General features: G+C 44.5%; 1 protein-coding gene across 3 annotated transcripts in view; it reads right to left on the bottom strand.

Moving 5' to 3' along the window:
* Positions 1 to 19,596, bottom strand: part of ELOVL5 (ELOVL fatty acid elongase 5) — a 66,734-nt gene that overhangs the window by 18,452 nt on the left and 28,686 nt on the right. For all 3 annotated transcript variants that reach the window (XM_068994302.1, XM_068994304.1, XM_068994303.1), the window contains exons 2-3: positions 8,470 to 8,535; positions 5,157 to 5,344 (exon numbers count right to left, since the gene is read on the bottom strand). In XM_068994302.1, the coding sequence (XP_068850403.1) occupies positions 5,157 to 5,344; positions 8,470 to 8,527 (246 nt within the window). In that variant the 5' untranslated portion in view covers positions 8,528 to 8,535. The remainder of the gene's footprint in view (positions 1 to 5,156; positions 5,345 to 8,469; positions 8,536 to 19,596) is intronic.

Consider the following 19,596-nt stretch of genomic DNA (forward strand, 5'->3'; position numbering starts at 1 on the left):
ACATACATGATACTCAGGGACTAAGAGCTTAGCTTTCACAGAAAAGGAACTACTTCAGAAAAAAACTGAAGCTCAAAGCAAAGAATGGGTTTTACAGATGAACAGTTACCAAAAAAAAAAAAAAAAAAATCAGTAACCATGGACTGTAATGATGACTGTTTAGGGTCACAGAAAGAGGCGGAATGAAACCCTGACAACAATATCATGGATGATGGGGGCTCAAAGCCCAAATCATCTATGATCCTTGCAATGTTCAGGAGTAGAAACAGCAATTCACTTTAGAATTTATTAAGTCAAAGGTGCATGTTGAAAATTTACAAGTAACTACTAAATAATATAATAAGTAGCTTTTAAATCAGCAAAATGAAAAAAAAGTTCAAAAGAAAGCAGGAAAGAAAGCAAAAGAGCAAAGAAAACTTACACACAAAAGGTGATAGATATCATTCTAAAATAATAATGAGCATACTAAGTGAAAATGGATTAAAATTTCCCCATTAAAAGTGTCAAGATTCAATCATTAACTCCTAACTGTATGCCTGGCGAAAGTCACTCACTTACATTGGCACAGGGGACACATCCAAGAACATTCAATGCAGCATTGTTTTTTGTTTTGGGGGGAGGTTTCTGATCAGAGAGAAAAAAAGTACGTTTTAATTCCTTCTTAACTGCAAAAGCCCTTTACCTCAAATGTCAACATATACATTTATTTCTAGCTAGTAAAGCACATGAGAACCGCAGCCTAGGAGAATAAATAGGAAAATAACAAAACCGTGCTTATGTACTATATAAAAAAAATACAAAATGCAAAACAAGAATGAAGTTTCTGTGAAGGAGAAAGATAGTGTTGGGAGATGATTCTTCAAGGATCTCAACACTGTTTAATTGGAAACAACGTACATGTCCACCTAAAGAAAAATGGATCAAATGACTTAAGAAATTCTAACAGTTAAGTAATAAAGAGGAGTTAAAACTAATGAATGAAATCCCTAAGATTCAAAGTATCAAAGTATCTTCTCAAAACATAATACTGACTAAAAAAAGCTACTTGAAAAAGAGTATATATAAGCCATACATCACTCATGTAAGTTAAAAAAAACAACCTGTCCCCAAATAGCCTATAAGTTGTCACATATATACATACATATGTGGAAAATGTATAGAAACATAGCCAGGAAAGAAACATGCCCTTCAGAAGAAGGGGCTGTGAAGGGGCTATACTTCTGATGCCTTCTTGTCATGTTTTCTTTTTAAACAAAAAATTCAAACCAGTAATGTCAATCTTTGTTAGGTACCTAGAGAAATATTTGTGATTTTATTTTCCATATTCTGAAGTAGTTTCAAACTTACAATTCTAAGTAAAAATTGAAAAAGGAAAGAAAAAAAAAATAAGTTCTGAATCTATGCCAATTCAGATCACCGATCCAGTTGGCAACCAAAAAAATTACATTTTAAATGTTCTGAATCTTTGCTGTATGTTACTGAATTTTCTCACGCTACTTTACCAACACACAGTTCTTACTGCAAGGGAATAAACTAACACTCAAAGAACAATCGTGCTTTTAGTCTGTGATTTCTCTTTGTTAAAGTATTGATGAAACATGGTTCCAACATTTGCTTTTTTCTGTCTCAATGCTGGCGCCATGCTAACAAGAGGACAAAAAAAGATGTGGAAGGAACATTGTAACCACAGCCAGTGAGGTGCCAGTGAGGTGCCCGTGAGGGACACAGGCTGGAGGGCATGCCCCCAGGACACCTCGATGGGGGAGAAGGCATCAGGCTCCTTGGGACCACGAGGAGGCAGGAGGGGCTGGGATCACTGCTTCAGAGCCAAGCCCTCAAGAGGACACAGAGGAACTGACCTTGAGACAGGTCCTCAGAAATGAGACAGGGACTGTCAAACTGAGGCGGGTTTGGGTTTGAAGAAGTTGGGAGTTTCTAGGGGGCAGAGATCCCTAGAAAGGAAGAACCTGGTCTTAGGGGTTTGAGTGGACGGGGTACAGGAAGGCAGCCAGCATTGCTCTTCATTCAAGTTCAAGGTCTACGTGCTGACTCTGCTTCCCGCTGCTAATGCTGAGTCCTACGATTCCTGCACGGGACGCTCCCCTCTGGACTGCGACAAACCAAGCAATTAGATCCTCCTGGCTTTGGTGACAAGAGCCCAGAGGTGAGGAGAGCATGGCGACACACCAGCAAAGTCCCAGGTCAGGACAGAGCAGCCACCTGAGGGTTTGAGATGTTAACTAAGGAGCTATTCTACTGGCTGAGGACAACAGGGGAATCCAGTGCAGCCCTGAATAAGGAGGGAAAAGCCACAATCTGGCACTGGTGGGTGGGGATTCTCTGACCTTGGGGATGAGGGAGGGGAAAGACATATGGATGATCTGAAAACACAGTGGGGCTTCCATTCAGATGAAACATGCCCTGCCCCTCGGGAGCAGGGTGGGTAGAAAGGCTTGCAAGATTTTTATGTCTATGGTGAGCACACAGCTTTACAAAGCTGAGTAAGTAATACAAAACTAGTTGTTTCTCTTTTATAACTTGACACTTTCTTTTCAAGCCTTTACCACTGACTGTGATCTCAGACAATACCTAATTTCAATTAAAAAAAATTTAAGCCATGTCTCGCCTTTTGATTTTCTTTCTACCAAATGCATAAGCTATACCTTATGAGACCCAAAGAAAGGAAGAACCTGGTCTTGGGGGTTTGAGTGGACAGGGCACAGGAAGACAGCCAGCAGTTCTCTTCATTCAAGTTCAAGGTCTACGTGCTGACTGCTTCCTGCTAGTGCTGAGTCCTACGATTCCTGCACGGGACGCTCCCCTCTGGACTGCGACAAACCACGCAATTAGATCCTCCTTGCTTTGGTGACAAGAGCCCAGAGGCGAGGAGAGCATGGCAACACAACAGAAAAGCCCCAGGTCAGGACAGAGCAGCCACCTGAGTGAATCTATGAATTTCACAGTTTTAAGATAGTCATTTGGTTATTTTCCTTCTTCGGGTCATTTTAAATGGCTCTAACTCTTGGCACATTTCCCTGAAGTGAGGGGCCAAGGTGGGCTCCAGGATCCCTTTAATTTGTTCGGTTATAAAACTCCATAATTGTCCTGTGTTTTAGTATTCACTGGACTATAAGTGCTAAGAAAAGAAAAAAGGGAAAAACCAGTAGCTACAATGAAATTTAAAAGTTGACAAAAGATATGTTATCAGGATATTCCTGAAGGGTTTATGTAAGTACAGGAAAAAAAAAAGTCAGACAAATAATCCAAAGTAAATATCATCTAATGTGGATACTAGGGTTAATTTTCAACTTGCGAATATCTGCTCTGGCTCTATTTTTATAAACTTGATTTAAGGATTATTGTCCCCTTATCCATTACTTCTCTATCTAAGTTGTGAGTTAAACATATTTAACCTCCTTTGTATATTTCCTACATCTCTATATTCAGGGCTTAGATACCGCTCAACATTTTCTAATGTTTCCACCAAGCTGTCTCGGAGGAAAAATTGGTACTTCCTATTACAACGCTCTTATTAATAGATCTCCCAAATTCAGTCACATGCAGTTGGCAGCAATTTACCCAGCACTTTCCTCCCCTCTTTACCAGTGAATTAGCTGTTTGAGAGGTTAAATTATGAAGCTGTGATTATATCTCTAGGGCTTGAGAAATATATACGGCAGATAACATAAGTTCTATAACATTTAATAGTCTTAAATACTTTTTCTCTAGAATATTGCTACGTGCAATAATTAACTCTATAGGCGCCTTCGTAAGGAAATGGCTCTCTTATCTATCAAGTATGGGATAGTATGCGGTTCACTCAGACACCTGACAGCTCACTGCGGCTTTGTCCCTGGAACACAGAGATGAGCACAGGGCTGGGCCCAGGCCTGTCACTGCCCCTGCCTCCAGGCCCGCAGTCTCCATCTCGGAGGCTAATTAAACTGCTTTCACTCTAGAACAGGACAGAAAAGAAGCAAAAAAAGGAGTTGTAAGCATTTCACAGACTGTTGGCACAAAAGCAATGAGAACAGCATCTATAAATTCTTAATCATAAAACCTTTACCTTGCTTTACGAGATTTACGTGGGGGAACCTGACCCAGGCCTCCCTCTGTGGCTGTGTCTCTGACCATCAGACACAGGGCTTCCCACCAGCCCCTGCATCACAGACCCCTGCACATACCCACACAGTCAGACACACCCCCTCACAGCTCGAGGCTGGTGGGGAAATCACTGTAAGAGTCATATTAATTTCTCTCCTTTTCCTCTCCTTGGAGAATTAAAGTCACATTGAAAGGGTAACAATCTAAACAGGAGTACTTGAAAGTGCTTATGTATGGCGTCATTCTCCGCCCCAGAGATTTAGGAGTAGTTTTATGCTATAAACCTCAACAGTGTAGTTCTGTTCCTAAAATGCATATAAATCGTGCTTATCCCAGAGACAGCTTTCCTCTCCTACTTTAAAGCCTGACTGTACTGTCAAAACAGGAGGCTTACGTGCTGATCTGATGTTATCTTCCACTATTACTTAAGCCTTTGAGATCATCAAATTTGGTTTTCAGCATCTTTGTTTTATAGCAGAAACAATCTGGCCTGAACTTACACAGACCATTCAAACCCTAAACACTAACCTATCTACTCTTCTCAGCTTTTTATAAAAATAACTTGTTCAATCTCCAAGCTGTTGACAGTGATCAGATCAAGATGGAGAGAGGCTGGCTGACCACAAATACACCAGACACAGACTCTGCCCACTTCCTCCCCCGACCACCTCCCAATAAGAATTAGGCATTTATTAAACGCTTCCTAATAAAATGCTCACAGATCTGTTTTTTTGCATTTTGTTCAATTTCTACTCTGTATTTTGCTTGCATGAGAGCATTTCTGAAAATGTTTAATTCTGAGTGTAACACAAAACATACATAACAAAAGAATCAATAGCAAAGGCTTCTATTTTAGATATTCCAGAAGGCACATTTGTACAAATAACTCTAGTGTTTTGAAAAATCGATTTTAGAACATCCTCAAAACGCATTCCTGAACCCGTCCTCCCCTCCCCTACCCCACCACTGGCCTTCTCCACTCAGGCCTGAGATTCAGGACAGTGACCCAAGCGCCCTGAAGCAAGAGGAAGCCGTGTCAGCCTCTGACTTACCTCAAAGAACATATAGAGAGACAGCAGAGTGAGTCCGAGGTTGTACACCACTAGAATCCCCTGGCAGGAGAACGGCTGCCTAGTCTTCATATATTTTGGTCCCAGCCACACAATTAGCAAGTACAGGATGGAGCAGACCAAGGTGGGGACGTAATTGTCCAGAAGAAACCATCCTTCTACTCGAGTATCTGGAAAATTGTAAAAGAAAAAACATTCAGTGATAATAAAGTAGATATAAAAATAATAACAATGTGCTTCGAACATGAAAACATTTTCTCTAACCACAATGTTCCCAAGCCAGAAAAGCAACTCGAAGAGGAACTGTGAGTCTTCAATACATAGGCTCAAGGCGAGGCTCGCATTCATGTTCTAAACAATAATGTGCATACTATCAGGGGCTTTGCTAAATGACTTTTATAAAATCTGTTCTTAAGAATCTTAAAGAAAACAAGGAGAAAGCTCAGATTTTCACTAACTGGATTGATTAACCAGGCTTGCTGAATTACGCATGGGTCAAGGAAACCCTAGAAGTGACAATCTTTGAGCTCCGAAGCTCGCCATGTCAGCCCAGTGTCAGCCAGTCTCTCTGGCATGTGCAGACTCAGAAAACGTGCCACTTGGCCAGCTCAGAGATTGTCTCTGATTCTCGTCTGTGGAATGCCATGGTCAACAGCAGCAGGAGCGATAACTTTTTAAAAAGTGAGAGTGAAGCGGCAACGACCGGATAAGAGAAGAGCAGAAGCGTGAGAGAGAAGACCTGCATTACTGATTCAAGGACATTACTGATGCAGGAAGGACCTCCTGCCTCCCCTCCCCTCCCCTCGGCAGGAAGGAGGGGGAAAAGGACAGTGGACCAGCCCTTTCTTTGACCTGGCTCAGCTATCTTGCTACTCTCTCTCCAGGGCCCTCTCCCTTGACCTTGTAGGACAAGCACAGCTTAAGGAGAACATATGCCCACTTGGGGAACCACTGTCAGTCTCCTTTCTGGCAGACACCCTAAACTCTCCCAGTGTCTCTTTTTCTTGGCTTCAGAGGGAGACTCCCTCCATCCTCTGCCCACTGATGCTAGCGTGGTGGTGATGGTAGTTTCACTGATCCGTGCTTCTCAGAAGCCCTTTAGGGAAGTGGCTGCCCCTGCGAACTTATTAGTAACAAGAGGATTCTTAACACCTAATGTTCTCAGTTCTGGGCCTAAGGCTGTCAATTCTGAGAACACAAGTTCCTATTTAGCAACTAACATCAGACCGTATATATGTTTATGTGTACATAACAACACAAACACAATGATTGCACCTACGAAAACCTCCCATTTCCTTTTATTTAAAGCTGTTTTGCATCTTGCAAATTTATTTTATTTTATTTTTATTTTTTTTATTTTTTTGCAAATTTATTTTAATTAAATTTAATTTTCTAACAGATCTTCATTTTCCTATGTCACCAAGTATCCAAGTATTTCCTGGGTGAAGTGAAGTCGCTCAGTCATATCTGACTCTTTGTGACCCCATAGACTGTAGCCTACCAGGCTCCTCTGTCCATGGGATTTTCCAGGCAATAGTACTGGAGTGGATTGCCATTTCCTTCTCCAGGGGATCTTCCCAACCCGGGGCTCGAACCCAGGTCTCCCGCATTGTAGACAGACGCTTTACCGTCTGAGCCACCAGGGAAGTCCGTTTCCTGGGTGGCCGGCCCCAACCCCAGGTGGTAAATCCTTAGGGAGGCTAGTCAATCACGAAGCCCTAACCCACCCCCAGGGGACTGGTTCAGATGAGAGCATGTGGAGCCACTGTGGCCCCTGAGCTCTGAGGAGACGACAGTTTGTGAAGTGCTCTGGGGAAGGGTTTTCTGGTTCTTAAAACCATGCAAAAGATTAGACTTTTTTTCCTCCTCTGGAGGTGCAGCCTGGAGCTTCAGCAGCCAATCTGCAACCACAAAAGATGGGGGGCCCGACCTGAGCACAGAGCTGCTGACCCACTGAGGACGTAAGGCAGGGAAGAGGGAATGACAAGAACAGGGTCCTTGGGTAACATCATAGAGCCCCTAGAATAACTCAGATCTCATGATGTTACCATTGCTGCTGTTCAGTCGTTAAGTTGTGTCTGACTCTCTGTGACCCCGTGGACTGCAGTGCGCCAGGCTTCCCCGTCCTTACAACAGCTCAAACGCATGTCCACTGAGTCAGTGATGCCATCCAACCATCTCATCTTGTCATCCCCTTCTCCTCCTGCCCTCAGTCATTCTCAGCATCAGGGTCTTTTCCAATGAGTTGGCTCTCTGCATCAGGTGGTCAAAGTATTGGAGCTTCAGTCCTTCCAATGTAAGCTAATAATTTTTATTACAGTTTCAACCATTTAAAATTAGAGTTTTGCTCCCACAACACTGAAAGAAGGCATCATCCCAACATGAGCACAGACAGATGGATCTGGCTTGTTCTTTTCCAGGGCCACACAGTAATTTAGCTTGTTTCCCATGGAGCAAGTTTTGACAAGCAGTGCCACTAAGCAGCGTCCTTATACACATCTCTGCTGATTCAAAGGGCATGTGCATTTTAATTTCAACAGAAAACACAACTGCCCTCCAGAGAGGTTACCCCGTTTCTCCACTTCCTCACTATTATCACAGATGGCATAAGCCTTATTGCATCTCTGCCTGACTAACAGATGAAGTTCCTTTTATTGTTTCCTTTGTATTTTAAAAACCATGAGTCAAATGGAGATTCTAGCTGTTTAAAACCCTCTGGGAGCTTTCCTATGAACTGTTCTGTGAACCTCCCAAGTTCCCTCTTTACAGGTGAGATGTTACAGCTGACATTAGAGGAAGGTGTACTATTTGGAGCTGACTTACTTGTCCTGAAGGACAATGAAAGATGAGGGTAAGAAGAGAGCTCAGGCACATATACTTCTCCAGTGACGTGACACACCACAAAAAGACGTTAGAAAGCCCATAAAACTGTAGAAGGGGAAGGGTTTTAAACCCCTATTGCAGTAGTGTATTTTGAAAATCAGATTCAGCTGGAGACTCACAAGAACTGAGCAATCCGTGCCACCAACAGTGGTGAAATCTGTGGCATGCTCAGGCTGTAAGCTTGCAACATAATCCGATCTTCACTAAAGTCAGCAGAGGTTCCCAGCACCTGTGTCTGCCCCAGCAGTCAGGGGACGTTGCAACTGTTCATGACTTCAGGACTCCAAGCCCCTGGTATCTAATCACTGGAAAATGAGCATGGTTTCTAGACTGTCTTCATGCAATATTCACAAGTTGCCTATAACAAGGAGTGGCAGGAAGGATGGGAGAGCAAGACTCAAAACCACCTTACCTCGGGGGCCGAGCCATGCCCGGAAATAGGTGCTAAGCGATGCATCGAAGTGCTCCATTTTAAAGCCTATTAAGAAAAGGAGACATTGATTAATCTCTACTCAAAATGCTTTCTGTAGTTTTTTTTTTTTTTCATAAAACAAGAACAAATTCTTTTCAGAGAAGACACTCTGGACAAGGTTAAGTTCCTCATGTTCAAACAACAACTTTGTTAAACTCACAAAAGTAATTTACACGCTAAGTTCTCATTTGAAAAGCAAAAGGAAAGACACAATCCCGTGAATTCATAAATAAGTGCCAGTTTTCTGTGCTTCTTTTCTCAGCTCCATAAAAATTCTCTCTGTGAAGCTGAAATCTCAGAGGGGAGAAGGACAGAAACAGATAGAGAGCAGGCAGGAGGAAAGTCCATCAGGGCAAACAGGACTGCCATGGGGAGGAAATGGTTCCTCTGCAGGGTGTTTTTATTAATTACTGTCCTAACATGCTTCACGTCCACAGCAAAAAATTGACACATTTAAAATGAAAAGAGGCAGTAAGAAAAATCTCATCATTCTGCTCCAACACAACCCCTCAGACCCACTGTCAGAAGGAGCTTACTAGTCCCATTTCTTGGATATACTCCTGGAGGTTTCTGCTGAATGAGAGTTTCTGTAACTGTTGGTTGCAACCCATTAATATCGATACATGATCAAGCCAACTTTGCACTAAAAAGAACAAACTAATCATCATAATCAGAGTGCTCTGTCCTTAGGTAGGATGAATAAATGCTGCCATGAATCTTCAGTGTTACTGCACAATTATTTATGAATGTGATGCAAACTACATTCTTACTGAGGTAAGCACAAAAAGAAAAAAGTTGGGAAAACATGTACGCTGAGTACTACGTGTAGTACGACATCTTGGAGATTGTCTCGTAACAGTGGTTAGAGACCTACCTCCATCTTCAAAGATTCTACAACTCACTACTTTCCCCCCATTTGAGATTTACATTTACAAGTTAGCGAAGCATCTTTTCATCTGTGCATTTATTTACTATATGTTCTATATGAAAGTCAGGAGGCACATTTTTAACTGTCTTGGTCGTTACTATTACAGAAACAACCACAAGTGTTTTTCCTTCCAAGGGCAAAGGCAAAATTGGTTTCATCAACCAGCAGTTTAAGGCAACGTCTCTCCCTTGGCTGGCCACACGGAAGCCTACGTCTTATCCTTTGCCTAATTTCATGGATAACTACCTTAAAGTAGTTTGGAATTACCTAATGGATTCTAGTAGTTACAGCAACTGAGTCAACCCAGCCTGGTTGTGGGAGGCGCAGGCATAGCCATCAGTGACATTTTGAAAGCCACAGGTACTAGTGTTCTGGCCCAACATCTGTCCTTCCCTGGGGGTGACTCAGGAGGTCACCTGGCGGACTCCTTTCAGCCAAGAAGCCACCAGCTCCCCACACAACCAAATGCCAACAATTAGACACGCCACCTTTGCCCCTCAGCAGTTACACAACCAGAGAACCACAACAGGCTGGCAGCGGGTTACGTGGTTCCATGTGGGCTCTTTATCAGACAATCTGGGCTTGAAACCCATTGTCTCCACTTAATATAATATGACCTTGGACCACAGGAGTTATTTAACCTACCCGCTGCTGTTGCTGTTTAGTCGCTCAGTTGTGTCTAACTCGCCTGCAACCCCACAGACTGTAGCCCTCCAGGCTCCTCTGTCCATGGAATTCTCCAGGCAAGAATACTGGAGTGGGTTGCCATTTCCTTCTCCAGGGGATCTTCCTGACCCAAAGACTGAACTTGCATCTCTTGCACTGGCAGGAGAATTCTTTACTGCTGGGCCACCACAGAAGTCCCTCCCATGTTCCTACCTGCAACATGTGGGAAATAATAATTGCCCCTTGGGGGCAAAAATTCCAGGCTGGGGCAGGAACACACATGCGTAAAATATATAAAGTAAATGTTGGCATGAAAAAATAAAGCACGGTAAAGGGGATGGGATCGTGGAGTAAAAATTTCCTTTGGAAAATGAAGTTGCCACTTGCAGAAGGTAACCACAGAGCAAAGAGAAAGGGCACTCCAGTTCAAGGGCCGGCTGGCGGCAGTGGCCCGGAGACATCTGTCTCCCTCCTCCTGCCCACCAGGGTTCACAGAAATCAACCCCAAGGTGTGGGGAGCATGTGGCCACAGGCTGGCAGGAGAGGCGGCACCTTAGCTGTGCTCACAGCCTGTCCCCACATCCCCTTCACAGCGAGCTCCCCAGCTGCCCAGCCACTGCAGAACAGGACAAAAGGTCCCAGCAAGTGAACTCCTCCCGCTGGGCGGCCCACCCTGCTGGATGAACTGGGCACTTGCTGAGTGGCCTGTGGACTGAGCTGTACTCTTTTGTACTTTTCTAATAGAACAGGAGAGGCACGGGGCCCTGCCAAGCCCTTGACACTCTGCCTGGTGATTGGGGATCACGGGAACGGCATGACCCACTTTGCACAATCCAAGTGCACAGCCAGGTCTGTGGCCCCCCCACCCACGGCAGATTCCCATCTTCTGAGCCACTCATGGGCCAGGAACGTCACTTCACCACCAGAGTCATCCTACTGGCGGCTCCGGGCGAGCTGGGCCATGCAGGCACACAGCTGCTCTGGACAATCGTACTGGCAGGGACCAAGCCCAGGCACTGGGCCCATGCTAGAGAAGCTCTGGTCCTGAGCTCAGCAAAGAATAAGCCATTCTTTGATGTGACTGGTTCCCCACACTGAGACGGGAAAAGGGGATGTCAGTTCTCCCAGGAGGCTGACCATGCTGACACCAAGCCAAGCATCACCTCCCCACCCTCTTTAACCAGGAGTCCCTGGCACCCACCCAAGCTACAGGGGCTTCCAGAACCACAGGTCATGACGGGGAGGGGTAGGATCCATTAAAGAAAAAAAAAAAAATCTAACCACGACAGTATCCAAAAGTTCTTCACCAGGTCAAGGGCCACACATACAAAATGATGATAAGGAAAACACGCTAAGGGTCGAAAACAGAGGCGGGTACATTAGAACAGATTTTGAAGAATCCCTCTTTTACGCACATTTTCCAGAAGACACTGTTGAACATTACTTCCCACTACCAAATTCTAGAGTGTTTCTGGTAACCATGTGGCTGTATTACAACTGTGTCTCACTGTACATGCCTCACTAAGAAAAGAAATTACTAACTGGGGCTGGGAATTACTCTGTATTAAAAACAGGATGCGACAGAGTTCAGTGCACCTTCACCTAAATCGAGCATTAATCCTGTGACCCCGGGCAAGTTCCTGGCACACCAACTACGCATTTCAGGATTGAGGTTAGCCTCAGGCCTAACTTCAGGAGAAGTGTCAAAACTGCCAGAGCTCAGAAAATAAAACCCCTGGAAATAGCAGAGTACAAAAGGCCAAAATCCGAACCCCCTAAAGAGAGCCGGGCTCCTGTGGATGATCCATTTGTCCAGGAGTCAGCTCTGCCCAGGAGAAGTGCCAGGTGAGTCACCTGTGTGAGGCTAAACAAGCATTCTTTTTTCACTGTGATCCAGAATCACACAGAATTTGCTGGAGGCTTGAAATAAGATACTACAAGTTTCCCAGCAAACCAGTCCGCCCCCCACCCCCGCCGCTTTCCATTTGGCCCTGGAGAGGGACAACAAGCTGTGAGCAAACAAGGCGGAGGGGATGGCCACAAGGGAAGGTGGCTGGGCTTAAAGAGAGCTGCTCCTGTCATGGTTCTTGAGATGCAGTTATGAGTCTCAGTTAGAGTGCAAATGCTAACCATCTTGGCCATTTACACCAGGAGCTGGAGAAAGCGAGAAAGCTGATGAGCACACGAAAAGTACCAGGATCTTAGGGTAAATCTGCTTCAAAAGATAACCAAGATTTTTAAAAATTACTATAGGAAAGGAGGTTAATTTTCATAAACCCACAACTAGGCTTCTTGGTGACTCTAAAGCTTAGCAGTGAAGATTTATTTTCAGGGTCAAGCCTTGGTTTCTCTTGCTGCCAAGACAGTGGTACCAGGGAGCAGCTAGTCTGCTTTGAAAGCTCCCTTTTCTGTAAGAAATCAGTCAAGTCACACTGCTCTTGGCAGACACTTAACTACTGTTAACTTCCTCATCATGCCTTGTTCTACTTGTTTACTCATTTAGAATCTCACGGTCCAGCTAAAAATGAGTCAGCTAAGCCAAGCTTCCAGCTCCCCGGGGTCAGGAGGAAGTCTCCCTCCGCTTTCTGTTCTCCGACCCATTCACCCCCTTAACAGTCCACTCCTGTTAAGCAGGCAGGGGAATGCTGTTCAGGTAGCTGCCAACAACACAAAACATTAAATGGTACTTTAATTTGGTAGTCACAACACTGTTTCTTGACTTTACAAAGGTTTTTCTCAGCTGGAGAAAATCAGCTCAGGAGTGAGAGGAGGAAGCTAACCACACCTGCTCAGAAATGTTCAAATATAAAACTATCCTAAAGACCCTCAAGGGGAAAAACATCCAAGTACTTCCAGATAGGAAAGCAAGTTGATGAGAGAATCCCTTCAGAAAGCCGGCACTTAAATAGATGTTAACTCCAGATTACATCCTGGCTTGGAAGAAATTATCCGCCACATCGACAGCGGCCTCCTCCCTCTGACAACTCAGGAATCTGTGCCTTTCCTCCTTCCCCCACAGGTTTCTCATACTTTCTTACCCTCGTTCTAAGGGCACGTCCAACTCCTGTTAATGTTCTGATGGAGTTGTTTTCTCTGGCTGTGCACTGAGAAAGGACATGGCTCTGTCTGGGCTTCAGACAAGTCACTGCAAAGCTGGGGCACCACCAATTCCAGCTGCAGGTCAGCACTGTGGTTGAAGGCTGAGGCCCTCATTCTGGTGCAGCGGACAATCGAGAGGAAGCTAAGTGCTGCCACACTCAAGTATTCCCTTATACAAAAATTAGACAGGTTAGGGACTTCCCTGGTAGTCCAGTGGTTAAGAATCTGCCTTCCAATGCCAGGGCCATGGGTTCGATTCCTGGTCAGGGAACTATAATCCCACACACCATGGGGCAGCTAGAGAAGCCGGCACACCGCAAAGAAAAATCCCGACTGCGGCAACTAAGACCCATCTAAATCAGATAAGTAAATAACTATGAAAGCTTTTTTTTAAATTAAAAAAAAAAATTAGGTTAAAAGGGAAGCCCCCTCCATTGTCTCCAGCTCCTTGACTGGCCACCAGCTAACCGAAAAGCACTATTCTAACCATTGCCGGAGAAGGATAGTCCATTCTTTTAAAGCGGTGGAGGATCACCCAGGGGCTCTGTTCTTAAATGAATCATCTGTGGTCCTTCCTCCCCATTCTGTCTTTATGCTCTTTCCAAGGCCCAGGTTAGATGTCAAATGACTCCCCCTCCTTGGCCTCTGGTAGCTCCCAGGGGGTATTCTTATTCACAACTAAAGAATATCATCAAAGTTCTTCTCCTACTAGAAACCCCACCCACCAACTCACTTACCCCACAAGCATCTGGAGAAGGGTTCACTGTAGAAAATTACTCTTGGATGACTTAATTTTCATTTGAAATCAGGAGAATAAGACAGGTGACATTTGGCTTGGGTTGAAGCACACTGTCACTTAGAAGACAAAGCAAATCTAGACACAGAAAACCGCCTGCCGGTGGATACAGACCGGACTGCTGCGGACGGGTGGAGAGCTCCGCTCCCCTGAAGAGCTTAGATAACAGAAACTCATCAATCCGTACAAGGCTGAGGGGAGACAAGGCAAAAGGTCAAGTGTCGGGATCAGGTCGTCTGGTGACTGATTTTATTTCTGTGTTCCCGGTGATGCTGAGAACGACTGCCCTTCATGCCCCCAGTCACTGGAAAGGAAGCTGACTCACTAAGTTAACAACTATTTAACAAGCACCTACTGTGTGCTAAGCACTGTATGCTTGCTAGGAAAACGGCAGAGATGGACATCCCTCTGCCCTCCTGGAACAAAGTGGTAAGCAGTGTATTCACCCATGATGCTTGGATAAGAGACCCTAGAAATTTCTGGTGGCTCAGATGATAAAGAATCTGCCTGCCAATGCGAGAGACCTGGGTTTGATCCCTAGGCTGGGAAGATCCCCTGGAGAAGGGAATAGCAACCCACTCCAGTATTCATGCCTGGAGAATTCCACGGACAGGGGACCCTAGAGGGCTAGTCCATGGGGTTGCAAAGAGTCAGACACAACCGAGCGACTAAGATACAAGACCTATTTGGGAAGTCAGTGGGAAAATGGTAGCAATTCACCTTGGCCTCATCTTCAAATGCCCATCATTACTTTCACTATCTTAATCAGTGATAAAATTACAGGCTGACGTTTAAAGTGCCATGACTGTCAGTCACCCTGTAATTATGTGCTCATTTGTTCACAATCCCCATTAAACTCCAAGCTCTTCAAGGGCAGAATCTCTGGCCTTCTCATTTGTATCTTCAGAGCCTGGAGCTATGCCTGACAGACTGCTAATTCCTGGCTGAAAACATGAATGAATAAACCCACATCTCAGAATCACCTAGAAGCTTTAAAAAACAAATTTTTCGGGGACCCACTTCTAGAAAATGATTTAGTAGTCAAGGGACTGAGAAAATTTTTTTTTTTTTTTAAGTTCCTTAGGTAATTTTGATGAGTAATCTTCTCTGGGAACCACTTTGGACACTAATGAAATCTGCAGCAGACAGTATCCATATTACGTATTACAATGACAGTCTAGACTAGGACAGTAGTCAAGGACAAAATGTTTTTGATTCCTACAAACTAAGTTACAACTCCCTGTTTGTTCTAGCTCTACCAGCAGGAGCAGGGGATGGGGTGGGGAGGTCATCTCTAAGCCCATTAAGTTAGAGATCAGTTATCTTTTTAAAACACAGTATCACATAGCATATATACCATATAGTCGGCACATATTAAGTAGTGCAAAATCCTTGTCCACTCTGGAATGCTGTTATAAAGAATACTCCCCGGTAGTAGTTGGTGGTTGTGGTTGTTCATGTCCGACTCTCTGCGACCCCATGGACTGTAGCCCATCAGGCTCCTCAGTCTATGGGATTTCCCAGGTAAGAATACTGGAGTGGGTTGTCATTTCCTCCTCCAGGGGATCATCCTGATCCAGGGACTGAACCCAACTCTCCTGGCAGGTGGATTCTTTACCACTGAGCCTCCAGGGGAGCCCTTAACCAGCACTTCCCAGGCTGACAGGTGTCAATGGTGGCCAGGTCTGCAAAGCTCAGCCAGGGAGCATCTGCCTTGCTGCCTGTGACCCCCAGCAGCTGTTCTCGGCACAGGATGGATTTAGTAACCACGTGCCTGGTCACACTAATTTGGGTAATACAAAGGTGTCACCGAGTGGCTGCCAATGCCAGAACTCACGGCACATACCTGCCCTCAGCCGACTAGACATACTACCTGGAAGGACGCAAGGTGGACAATGGGAAGAATCTGGACCCTGGCCGAGTGGTGGGCTCAGGCTCCATTATTGTCAGTCCTATACTCAGACACTTCTGATCGGTGTCATTTCCTGGATTAGAGGACTGAAGTGTCTTCACATGAACTTGGCATCTGAGGAAGGCAGCCCCTAAGATGGTCCCCAGCGATACCCTCCTGCACTGGACCGGGGCTGTGGGTGTGACCAGCGGAATACAGCAAAAGGGATAGTGTGTCCCTTCTGGGATGAGGTTATAAGAGCCACTGTGACTGGCATTGTGGTCAGCACACTGCTCAGATGACTAGCTGCTCCGGGGGCGCCAGCTGCCCTGTTGTGAGCCATTCTGCTCGGGGGCGGGGAGTATGCACAAAGAAACCGAGGCCTCTCCCAATGACCGCCCCATGAGTAACGAAGTGGACCCTCTGGCCTGGGCCTGCTGGTGACTGCGGCCCCACAGCCAACTCATCACAGAGCCTGAGCCAGAACCACCCAGCTCAGCCTCTCTGGGCCTCCTGACCCTCAGAGACTGTGTGGGATAATAAATGTCTGCTGTTTTAAGCTGCTGAATTCTGCAGTAACCTGTTACTTAGCAATAGAGTAAACTAACAGGTCAGTTGGGGTTAGAGGGGGTGTTTCAAAGCCAACTCCCCTTTCCCTTGCTGATTTTCCTTCTGGTTACCACACTCAACTGAGGCACCAACTAGAAACATGGCCCTAGCACACACACACACACACACACACACACAACACAAACTGGGAAGGAAATGAAAAGGCTTGTATACATGGCCCTAGCACACACACACACACACACACACACACACACACGAACTGGGAAGGAAATGAAAAGGCTTGTATACTCTAAAGCACAGAATCTGGTTTTGAAAAGAGTATAAAACTTTCATTGCTAGTCTGAAGCTTGACAGACAAGGAATCTAACATTTATTATCTATTACACACCCAGATTTTCAAAGGCTCAGTGGAGACTTATCCCCATTTTCTACATGAGGAAATTAAAGTTCAGAGACTTTGAGTAACCTGGCCAAACAACAAACAGATCCATTTAGTTATCTGCAGGTTTATATGACTTAAAGCAGCCAGGTGTCCTGGTTTATTGGTACTTGGTTTCCTGGGACTCAATATGAGGGAAAGAAAAAGGCACATTAGGATAAGAGTCAGTTACTCTACTATGTATGAATCTTGTGCTCTCTGCAAACCACCACACAGCTGACTTTTTTTTTTAAGTACTTCTTAAAGCTATCATTTTGACAGCTTGTGAGCTGCAATGAATTTTGAAATGTCACCAGTGAAAACGAAAACCACAAGCCTTTCTAGCCTTTAATCTCACAGGATCCAAGAAAGACTTTTTTCCCGCAAAAAAGTAAAACAATTACTGTTATGATAAAAGCCAGCAAGGAAAATTTTCAGCCTGAGTTTCAGCAATTGGGTCCACAGAGGATGAGTAGGCAACAGTTCACCACATCCAGCCTTCTGGGCCCTTGAAGATATGCACCCAAGTCAGGTGCTCTGGCATGAGGTGTAGGCAGGGCCACAGTCTCCTCTTCCTCTACATAAGCCCAGAGAGAGCCTGCTGACCCCACTGGCAAGTCCTCTATTAGCAGTGCCCAAGGGATCTCCCTACATGGTAGGTCAGGGGGCTACCAGTCAGCAAGGTAGTACCATCCCAATAGCTCTGGTCCTTTCACTTTTAAAAAGATCCATGTAACACCCACCAGAATGCTGTAATCATAAACACAGTTGTCGGTGAGGACATGGAGAAACTGGAACACGCATACATCATTTGGAACTGTCAATCATACATCTGATGTGGAAAATAGCTTGGTGGGTCCTAAAAAAGTGAAACACAGAGCTACCATAAGACCCAGTAATTCTACTCCTAGGTAAGCGCAGAAGAAATGAAAACAGATGTTCACATAAAAACCTGCACACAAATATTCACAGCAGCGATATTTATCATAGCCTCACCAAAAAGGTGAAACCCCAATTTCCACCAACTGATGAATAAATAAAAGGCGGTATTGTATGTTTTTCATTCGTAAAAAGGAATGAAGTACCGATGCATGCTGCAACACAGACGAACCTTGAAAACATTACGCTAAATTACACAAGTCAGACACAAAAGGTCACATATTATACGATTCCATTTTGTAGGCAATGTCCAGAATAGGCAAATCCATACAGACAGAAAGTGCATTAGTGGTTGCCAGGGGCTGGGGAGAGAAGGATGGGAAATAACTGCCCATGTGTATGGGGTTTTTGAGGTAATGACAATGCTCTGGAATTAGACGCACTTAAAATTAAAAGTAAACATTAAAAAAACAGAGATATTTTTAAAAAGCCTTAAAATTCTGCATTCTCAAGCTCACTTGTAGAAATCCTTATACTAATAAAATAAAAGCAGAAGTGCATTAGGATTTACTTATACGATTGTCATCAGTGATAGCAGCAGCAGAAAAATTGGGGGGGACCTTTAAATATCCATCTAAAAGAAATTTGCTAAATTATGGGACAGGCACACAATTAAACAGTATGTTGTTATTAAAATGAAGCTCCCGGGCATTTATCCCACAGAAAAGACTGACGCTCCCACAAAAGCCTGTACATAAATGCTCAGAGCAGCTTTATCTGTAACAGCACCAAATCAGAAACACCCAAGGTGGTCCTCAAAAGGTAATTAAACAAACCCTGGGTACATCCACATCAGGGAATACTTTTCAGCAACAAAAAGAACACATTGCTGATACACGTAACAACCCAGATGAATCCCCAGAGAGCTAATGTGTGTGTGGGGGGGAGCCAACCCCCTTACATAACATTTTGAAATGACAAAATTCCAGAGATGGAAAAGAGATAAGTGGTTGCCAGGGGTTAGAGATGGAGTGAAGGCAGGAAAGAAGCTAAAAAGGCAACATGTGCAGATGGAAACATTCTACTTCTTTTCTCTAACAATGTCAGCAACCAGTTGTGGTACCAAACTACAGTTCTACACCATGCCCCCAGGGAGGAGGAATTAAGTAAACGATACTTGGGATCTAGAATCTCTGTGTTATTTCTTACAACTGCTTATCAACCTGAAATTACCTCAAAATAACAAATTACATTTTTTAAAAAAGATCCACAAAAGTGAGTGAAAACAACAACAGCCCAGTAAGCAACCGACGTTTTAAAAAATTCAAACACCTCCCTCGCACTACCCACTGACAGAGTTGTGACCTTCTGGCATCCTGAAAGTTTCTGCCAGAAGGGAACAGTGTGAATTATGACCTCATTCATGAAAACTTAACCTTTCACCTAAATGTTAGAGTTCCCAGTATTTTAATTTTCATATCTGTCTAATTTAGTTTTCCAATATGATTTACCCAGACTACGAAGGTGATGGGAGTACTATTTGAGCAGTTTAATGTTTTCTTTTGGCAGTGCCTCTAGCCATATAGGATATTAGTTCCCTGAGCAGGGACTGAACCTATGCCCCCTGCCGTGGAAGCACGGAGGCTTAACTACTGGACTGCCAGGAAAGTCCCCAGTCTAATGTTCTGACTAACTTCAAGGGACCATACCTCTCACACAGGCTTGTTTTCAGAGTAGGAAAATCATGAAGCATACCAAATAAAATCTTCCCAAATAAAATCAAAGCTTTGATGATTCGGGGGCATTCTGTGATCCTGAAG

The sequence above is a fragment of the Capricornis sumatraensis genome, chromosome 22 (genome assembly GCF_032405125.1).
Source record: "Capricornis sumatraensis isolate serow.1 chromosome 22, serow.2, whole genome shotgun sequence".
NCBI lineage: Eukaryota > Metazoa > Chordata > Mammalia > Artiodactyla > Bovidae > Capricornis > Capricornis sumatraensis.